The sequence below is a fragment of the Lycium barbarum genome, chromosome 2, assembly GCF_019175385.1.
Source record: "Lycium barbarum isolate Lr01 chromosome 2, ASM1917538v2, whole genome shotgun sequence".
NCBI lineage: Eukaryota > Viridiplantae > Streptophyta > Magnoliopsida > Solanales > Solanaceae > Lycium > Lycium barbarum.
This window is the reverse complement of record NC_083338.1, coordinates 146,529,815-146,539,422: the sequence shown is the minus strand read 5'-3', so window position 1 is coordinate 146,539,422 and position 9,608 is coordinate 146,529,815. Positions and strand designations below refer to the sequence as shown.

Genomic DNA, 9,608 nt, shown 5'->3' with positions numbered 1-9,608 from the left:
TTAATACATTCTTTAAGGTTTATTGTTTAAACCTTATAAAAGAGAACACACATTATCTTAGGCTTAAAATCCTAAGTAGTTCTGCAAAACACCAAACACTATTTTGCTTTGCCCATCCAATTGATTTCCCCTTTTCTTCAAGTTTTCTTTTCTTTTATATAAACCCTGTTTTAACTTAACTCATTACCTATGGCTTCCTCATTCGAAGAGCCGATCTCCAATCCCCCCATCCCCGACAACGATGACGAGGAAGACGATTACAATGAAATCGAGGATGAAGATGAATTATGCTAAGAGGATATTTTTTATCTTTAAATAATTTGATCTCTACATTATTGTATATGTATTCTTAGTCCATATTTAATCCTACTTGGGGTCTTTACACAAATAGACTACACAATTCATCGTTTACTTTTTCTAGTTGATATACATAAATTATACACTGATTATACACAGTTATACACATATTATACATGAATTATACATATATTAAACATTCACTGGCTATTTTTAGCTTAAAAGGTATATAACTTAAGCGTGTATTGTTTAATATCGTGAACCAATGAGTGCAAAATCTAATTAAAACTCATACGTGGTGAAATCTTTTCATTCATGCTCGATAATAGAATCAGATAGAAATAAAATATTTTATTTATTATTCGCATAACATCTTTTGGGAAGTGATAAAAGAAATTAAAGCAATGCAAATTCTACAGAATCTTTAGCTGTGGACATTGCTCTTTTTTATTCCTCCATAGGAGCTTTTTATTTGTTCTCTTGGTAACTCGAACTTACAACCTCAAAGTTCAGTGGGCATGGATCATCAGTCTTGAAGATGCATGCACAAAAAACTGTATGTACTCTACTATCCACACTCTGTACCAAGCAATTTTGGTCCAAACTGAATCAGATATCTATCTTCACAAAATGGATTTGTCGGATTACAAGGACCAGCCCATAGTTTTTGACATTTTCCTGTCTGAGCATTTGTCGAGAGAACCTGAGTCATTACCAACATGACTACAAATAAAACAATACAAAAAAGGAGTTATAAACGTATTACTATAATTCTGATATCATAAAAGGAGAAAGGCAAAAACTCGAGTCAATGACATCAAACTTTATACATAGAGGGGGTATGCCTCTTCGTGTTTGCTTACCTATTCATTATCACAAATATCATAACAAATAAAACAAAAAAGTGAAAAATAAATGGTCCACACGAGGAAAAAGTATTGTAGTCCAAGTTGAAAAGTAAATAGCAATTATAGTTTGCATACATGCCAGGGCTATTCAAAACTGAATCGTTACCGATAACCCAACCGCAAAATTGGCTTATTGGTATTGGGTTATTGGATTAGCGGTTGGGGAAAAAATACAATTTTTATTACTAACGGCTTATCAGTGCGGGGGCGGATTACTCAATTTTCTTATCGGATAAACTGTTAACCCGTTAAGAATTTATCATAATTATATTTTTACCCCTAAACATATAAAATATGTATTGTAGACCTAAAGCACTAAAGTTTGAACCTTCAGTAACTGTTATTCACTTAGTTCATAGGAAATAACCCTAATTACCCTAAAGCGCAGCAACTACAAGTTCATAAGGCTGCAAGTTCTTCCTATGTGCAAGTTATCTGAAGGCTACATTTTCTTAAGTTGAGACTTGAGATTGTTCAACTGTACTTATCATTTGGTATAGTTATCGTGATTTGTGTTGGGCTTTTTAGGCTTCTTGCTCAATGTAATATTTTTGGTAAACTCTTCCAATTAAGAAAGTGATGGAATGGTGCAAGTACCTGGGAAGCAGTAACTATATTGTTTGATGTTTTACATTTGACAACTACTATAATGTTCTCTTTTTCATTGAGTGAACCGGTGGATATATCTATCGGCTTAATACATAACTAGTGAATTTGATCGCGCTTCGCGCGGTAGTAAGAAACCTAAAATTAGATCTTTTAAATTAATGTTCAAATTCAAATATATTATTTTAAAGTTCTAAATGATTTTATTATTAACAAATCATTTTATGTTTCTCCCTACTTGTTATCATTTCAGGATTTTTTTTACTTTTCGATAATGCTGAAACTATATACCTTTTCCCTCTTCTATCTCTTCCTCTTGTTCTTCCTATTTTAACTTTTTTTTCTTGCTTGCGTACCTATTCATTTGTTTCTAAAATGTCAAATCTCTCTTTTAATTCTTACTCTCTATGTTTTAAGCAATTTAAGTAGGTAACTAAAGAAATCAAAGGGCGCGACATATATATATATATATATATATATATATATATATATATATATATATATATATATATATATATGAAAAAATTAGATATATATGATAAAATGACTCAGACAACATATTGAATTTTTTATTACTGAATGAATCAGTTATGAACTATAGCATATGCATTAAAAATGCACAAGAGAAGCCTTGATACCTCTAACAATTGGCAACTATACAAAAAAAATAAAAATAAAAAAACTAATGTATATATAACATACTCATAAGAAAAACTTTTGAAGTTACCATTAGTAAATAAGCAATAATGGTAATCATTAGCTTCTCTTTTTAGTTAATTGTCTAAAATACATACACCTTAAAAATAAAATTGGAGTGTTAAAAAGACACCCACCTCATTTGAATAGTACTCCTAATCAATTGTTCGGAAAATCCCTCGTTGACTAATTATTGAAGCAAATTTCTTACAAGTGTAAGTTACTTTTTTTTTTTTTTGTCATCGTTCATATTGTAAACACTAAGCATTAGGCAAAAAAATCAGAAAGAAAAACTAAAAGAACAGCCATGGGATTATCAAGAATACTTTTGGTTTACAATCATTCAAAACTCAAATATAAAATTCAAATATAATTCTCACAAAGTAGTCCAAAAAAGTTAAGCTACTAATATGTCGAATCTTAATGTGTTCAATTTCGTAGGAGAACATGTAAAGCTTTTAAATTTTTCGTTTGCCTGACATATATAACTGTATATTACTATTTTTTGTGCGAAAAAATAATATGCAATATTAAAATGTTAGAAATACAAAAATAAAGAAGATAACAATTATTTAACTCTCATGATGGCAAAAAAGTAAAAGATTCAAAGAAATATATATATATATATATATACACACAACTGAAAAGCCAGATTGAATGAGGATGGGGAAGACATTTGCAAGCAAAGAAATTGCATAGGACCTGAAATATAAAAGAAAAAAATAATTAAGCCAAAGAGAACAGAGGCACAAAATTGCAGAGTAGCCCATATTCTAATCTATATATAATATAAAGCTAGACATAAACAATCCTATGTGGCACCTCTCTATGACCTCTATTGGCATTTTTTTTTTCCTTTTTTTGAAATTTTTCCTCCTTTTAAAATTAATATATTGTATGTTGAATAATTCAAAGGTCACCCTCTTAATTCTCTTAGTCACACCTCTTAATTCTCTTAATTACACATTTTTCCACCCTTACTTACAATTGCAGTTAGTGATGACTGATGAACGTATGGAAAATAAAGGGTCAGCAGACAAATGCTTAAAATTTGAGGGCCAGACTTATAACGCCCATCTTCATCAATTATTAGCAAACAAAAGTAATGACTATATAGAAGATTAAGGATCCGCCAAATAATGTTATATAATTGAGGGGTATATTGAGGAGGTTCTTCATCATCATTGAATAACAGTGGAGCAAGCGCAAAGCAACGGCCAAAGCAAGAAAGTACAATTCAGTAAATTTTACCATTTGAATTACATTTGGAAGAGGTATACCCTTTTTTCTATTTCTATGTTTCATGCTATATACGGTAAAAGACACCCTTTTCACCAAGTATCACATTTCGCCAATTTGTATATTGGTTTATGTGGAATTTTCAGAATAAAAAATAATATAACTACGATCGGTTAGAGATTTTTTTTTTAAATTAGAATTATTTATGAAAGGGGTGAATAATTTAGTTGTTTCATAGTTATTATTACTAATAAATTATTATTTTAAATTCTTATGTAATTCCCATTTAGCTATCCTTGAAACATGTTTCGTCTGGTATGCAACTAACATGCCGTTATCATCTATATTTTGTTAGCCTAGCGATATAGTCAACTCAGAGCAGTGATTAAATGAATATAATGACATCTTATTCTTTTTCCATAATTGTTTTGCATATTTCCATTTAACTGTTTGTATGCTTGCTATTTTATATATTTGATTTTTCTCTTCATTGGTGTTGCAGGAGAGAATGGAGAAAGAGATGAGATTACCCTTCTTATATGACGAGGAGAGTTACGATGTTTGACACTCCAAAGAAGATCATTTAAGTTAGCATCTTGATGATCCAGACGTAAATGAAGACATCTTAACATTTTTATCATGAATTCCTGATATCCGAGATAGCTAATATTGGAGTATATTATGTTCTTTTTTGCCCTTATGTTCTTATTAATAGAGTATTATATTCAATCTTTACAAAAAAAAATTAATCAACTGAATAGTACTTTGTATCTGTTTAGTTACATGTCATTATTATGCCTCGAGTCTCTTAGGTTATCTATATATCTTACCTTTCTTTATTTTTGATAAGTCAAATAACCAAAAAAGGAAAAAAAAAAAAAATTGACTTCTTTTTTAATTATTTTTTTATAATGAACGGGTAAGGAGTAAGAAAGGAACAAGGGAAAAGGAAAAAAAAAGTGATGAAATAGAAGAAAGAGGTAAAGGAAATGTAGAAGGACGAACGACGAGGAAAAAAAAATGATCATAGAATTTTGGTTGCATTGATTTTGGGTGATGGATCGAGTTTTACTTCTGTTGTTCAAAGTTGAAGGAAGAGTTCAATTTTTAAAGCAAAGTTGAAGGATGTAAATTGATTTCGCCCAAAGATTCTACACTTGTGTGTACATATATGCGTGTACATATATGAAGTGCATAAAGGAATAAAAAAAGCATAATCACATTTCAAATTTTATTTTTTATTTTCGCATATACACACATAAATTGACCAATTTTTCTTGGATGTTTTGCTCTCATTACACGTCTCAAAGAAATGATGTATTATATACCTATATAGATTATACAAAAATCAAGTGCCCCCAGATTCGAGGAGACCAAAAAATTTAAGTGGTAAAAAATTAGAAGAAAAAAAATTGAGAAAACTAATTGTAAATATTGAAATGGATCAAACCCTGAAATTTAAAGAAAACTATTAGCACAATTTCTATAATTGGGTATTGGAAGATAGTTATTTTTTTATGACAAAATTTTTTGATGACCGCGCGAAGCGTGGACAAATTTACTAGTATATAGTATATAGTGATATGCATTTATATGCACTAATGATCACGTTTAATTACAGAAAAGAAATAACTTAGTCTCTTCAGCTTACACTGTTTTTCAGTTTGTAATTTTAAATGACTTTCTCTTTTAATTGAGCAATGATTGTGGATAATTATAGTGATAGATAAATTTTATTTTCAGCAAATATTTTGAGGTAAATATAAGAGGAAAAAGTACAAAAAAAAAAAAAAAGAAGAGCAAAAAAAGATAAATAGGAATGGAGGCCATAGAGAGGTGCCACATCACCTTATCTATGCCTAGCTTTATAATATATATATATATATATATATATATAGATTTAACCTTTTGCGTTATCACTACATTCAGCACATTAAAAGTCCTTTCTTTTGTAAGGGTAAATTCCATTGAAAAGGTAGGTATCGTGGAGGTATTGTAAAGTGATAGTTGTTACATAATTTAACTAATAAACCGTCTGATAATTGCTAATCCGATATCGAATCAACTGATATCTTATCGATTGGCTAGCGGATTAATATATTTAAAAGCTGATAACCGTTAAGCCGAACCATTAAGTGTAGTAATCCGCCCCATCCGCCCGATAATAAGCCCTACATACCACAAATGTAAGCAATGAGGAGAATGGAATTGAGAAAAGTTGTATTAAAATTTCCCGTAACGTGGTAGCAGTTTCTCATTTGCCTTATTGCTTCTGCCTGTTGTTTGTTTCTTATTATCTCATGTTGCCAACTAGAATCATTCCAAACATTTTTACTTTCCTTGGATGTTTCTTCCTTTTTCTACGATGAAGTTTAGAACGAGATAGAATTACTAGTAGTTGCTTGAAAGAAATAAGTTTCTTATGGACATTGACACACTTTAGTATGAAAAGTCTCATATTTAATTAGTCTGCACAATTTATTTAATAACGATACTTTAGTAAAAATTTAATTCGTATTTTCAATAATTTAAAATCATGTGTCCCAAGAAAACCCACCATGAGTAATACATCCATTTAAATCTTGCGACATGAAGCAAATAGGGTCAAATGTGAGCTTGCAACCTATACACTATCAATATTGAGCCTTTTGTGTTTTGATAATTTTGTATTGATGCAATAGTCCTAGCAATAAAAGGGAAAAAAATCTCATACTTTACTGATGAACCGATAAACCGACCGTTAACCGCTAAATCCACACTGAACCATCCGGTATCTTATTGGTTGGTTAGCGGATTGAGATATTTAAAAATCAATATTCGATAAGCCGAACCATTAAGCACAATTATCCAACTGAACCGCCCGATAAGCACCCCTACCATCATGGTGTATATATATATACCGAGACGGTATGATGAATGATCATGTTCATTTATTAAAAACTACACACTTTTCTCGGAAAAAAAATCTCTATGATACCATCGCCTTATATACATATATATACCATAATGATATCATGAAAGACTGCTTCAGTCCTTCAATGAGATACTCTTCAGGACCATGATACCATCATGTTATGTAAATATATTGGGATGGTAGCATGGAGGACTGTTTTTGTCCTTCTCTTAGTCCTCCATGATACTATTGTGATATATAAATATACTGCGATGGTATCACGGAGGAAGGAGTTTGGCTAAGGAGTATGTCGGGTAAATATTTCTAGCCAAGTGAAAATAGTTTGGGAAGGGGCATGTGCGGGTAAATGTTTTCTATTTTAGGGATATTCAGTGATGTTTTTCCGACTTTGTTTGCTCCAACAAAAATAACACTCTTATTATCCGGAGACTTAAGTATATTAATCGAGTGATACACAAATTGAAACTAGAAGGATTTTCAATCGAACCTGTCGAAAATTTTGAGAAATTAGACCTCTAGTAATGTTGAAAAATGGCATTTATTAATCAAAGCTTTACCAACAAGAGGGTTAACGACTTTTATTCTATTTGACAAAAGAAAAAGCAAAGATAATAAAAAGCTCTCTGTAAAGAAAAAAGACAACCACATTAAGAGGAGCCCAATCAAAAGATACATTGATAAGCCGAGATAATGACCTATAACAATCAAGCTGCCAGCCACCTTACATAATTGAGCATCCTGTGGCATTTTCTTCATAGAAGTACTCATCACATCTGCTCACATGATAGCCCCTTCGGTAGCCATACGGCCCAGGCCCATAGTTATCGTCACACGGGGGCGGAGGGACCGGTCTTCCATACGATTGATAACATGGGCCCCCTGTAGAGCCTTCGTAGCATTCTCCGCAACAATAACTTGAAGGCAGAGGGACCGGTCTTCCGGGCGAATGATAACATGGGCCCCCCATATAGCCTTCATAGCATTGTCCACAACAATATCTAGGGGGTGGAGGGACAGGTCTTCCGTGCGAATGATAACATGGGCCACCGGTATAACCTTCGTAACATTCTCCACAGCAATATCCTGGTGGTGGCACTGGTGGTTGAAATTTCGGGCTCTTGGGATTTTCGGGTTGCTTAGGATTTTCGGGCTCTTTGGGCTTTTCGGGCTCCTTGGGCTTTTCGGGCTCATTTGGCTTTTCGAGCTGTTTGGGCTTTTCGGGCTCTTTGATTTCAATGCTCTTGATCAATCCACATCCTTTACAACACAATTTGTCGCGAAGTTTCTCAGGATTGCAACATACCACAGTGATTGTAACTGTATTGGCCTTCTCATCATATACTTGGTCTCTAATTTCTGTTGCCCCAAAAAAATTTATATCACAAAAAAAAAAAAAAATCAAATTAATTCTTCTCCATAATAATACAATTCTTGATCTTGTACTTTCCTTCATGAATAGAGACTTACGAGGGAATTTACAGAGAATTGTTTTAACCTTCTTGTAGCAGCTGCAACATTGAAGATCAACCTTGAGCACCATAATCGTGGGCTGTTATATTAAACGATAAATTAAAGTAAAGTGAGGTTATTAATTAGTACTGATCAAGTAATTATAAGCAGACCATTATGAATCAAAGCTCTTATAGAAAGATTTCCTCAACAATATTATGCAAGGATGATCTAGTTTTTGGTGTGTAAGAGAAAAGACATAGGAAGAAAAAACAATTGTTTAAGAAGTTAAGAACAAAAGAAACATGTAGGCACGACTATATGATCAATCATATATGCAATCTTTATCAACCGTCATCTATTTATGATATATCTCTATCGAAATCTTTTTCAAATATTTAGTATTTTCTCACGAATTAGACCAGAGAGTTGTATATGGAAGAATCAAGAACATACCTTCCTAGTCTTTTCACCACCCATGGTTGATACTCTTGCAGAAAAATGAATTCTATGTTAAGAGAAGAGAGGAGGAAAAGAGAATAGTTTTAATTATAGTATGAAGAAAAAATTTGTTAAATGGAAGGAATAAAGTAGGAACTCGAATCGGATGGAAGTTGAAATTAATGATATAATCTAAATTAGCAGCCACAAAAATGTGGGGGACCTAATTAAGGTTGCTGACTATATACTCTCCATTTGCAATTGCATGTACTGGCTTCACATCTCCTCTTCCCTTCGTTACCAAGCAAATATACATTATTTAACAGGGAATTAAATAAATTATAGTACTAGCTAGTTTATGAATTTATGTACTAAAAATAGGCCATTATCAGAAGTTTTGGTACAAATTTTTTTTTTTTTTTAAAATTTATTTAATATGTACAATATAAATTTAAAATTTTAAATCCGCACCCGACTAAACATTTTTAAAGTTATCAACTCATTAGTTACTATTGCATATATGTTGCTACCTCAATCTGCTTACAATTGTTTGAGTCTTGATTCAATTTTCTTTTTGTACTTTTTCTAAATGTCTCTCTTCTTAATCTCTAATAGAATTAATTCCCTGAATGATCACTTAAGTTTCGAAAATTGCTTTCAAATATCACTTTTATTTTTTAGGACAACACAGTCACTCAACTATCACTATTTTCCTCAAAATAGACTAAATACCTCAAAAGTTTTTTTCTTTGCTAGTTGGCATGCAATGTCATTAAAGCTACTTTTTTGAATAATATATTTATTTAACTCATCAAACTCATTTAACCAAACTCATATTTTATACTCAATCAAATATGACCCAATTAAAAAGCGCCACAGGAATTAAACTATTCTTTCTATTTAGCCACTTTTTTAAATCTAAGATCCTTTTATCTCAATCTAATAAATTAATATTTAAGTAGTTTTATCTTTCTATTCAAATTCAAATATTTTTAAATATCATATTTTGTTCACATTAAATGATATATTCTTTCCACATTAAAATGGAATTACATAGA

The 9,608-nt window shown here is 31.4% G+C and overlaps 1 protein-coding gene across 1 annotated transcript; it reads right to left on the bottom strand.

Moving 5' to 3' along the window:
• Nucleotides 1–7,174: 7,174 nt before the first annotated feature.
• Nucleotides 7,175–8,839, bottom strand: LOC132627898 (RNA polymerase II degradation factor 1-like). Its single transcript, XM_060343508.1, has 3 exons — nucleotides 8,566–8,839; nucleotides 8,128–8,209; nucleotides 7,175–8,016 (listed from the first exon to the last, which is right to left on the bottom strand). The coding sequence occupies exons 1-3, from the start codon at nucleotides 8,587–8,589 to the stop codon at nucleotides 7,382–7,384; spliced, it is 741 nt and encodes a 246-aa protein (XP_060199491.1). The 5' UTR covers nucleotides 8,590–8,839; the 3' UTR covers nucleotides 7,175–7,381.
• Nucleotides 8,840–9,608: the final 769 nt, after the last annotated feature.

What these genes read in the sequence shown, in the direction of transcription:
- LOC132627898 (XM_060343508.1), bottom strand. Translation starts at nt 8,589, where the DNA reads ATGGGTGGTGAAAAGACTAGGAAG. An exon ending in GTGGTGAAAAGACTAGGAAG is followed by an intron (nt 8,210 to 8,565) that starts GTATGTTCTTGA and finishes TTAATATAACAG; the next exon opens with CCCACGATTATGGTGCTCAA. An exon ending in AATTCTCTGTAAATTCCCTC is followed by an intron (nt 8,017 to 8,127) that starts GTAAGTCTCTAT and finishes TTGGGGCAACAG; the next exon opens with AAATTAGAGACCAAGTATAT.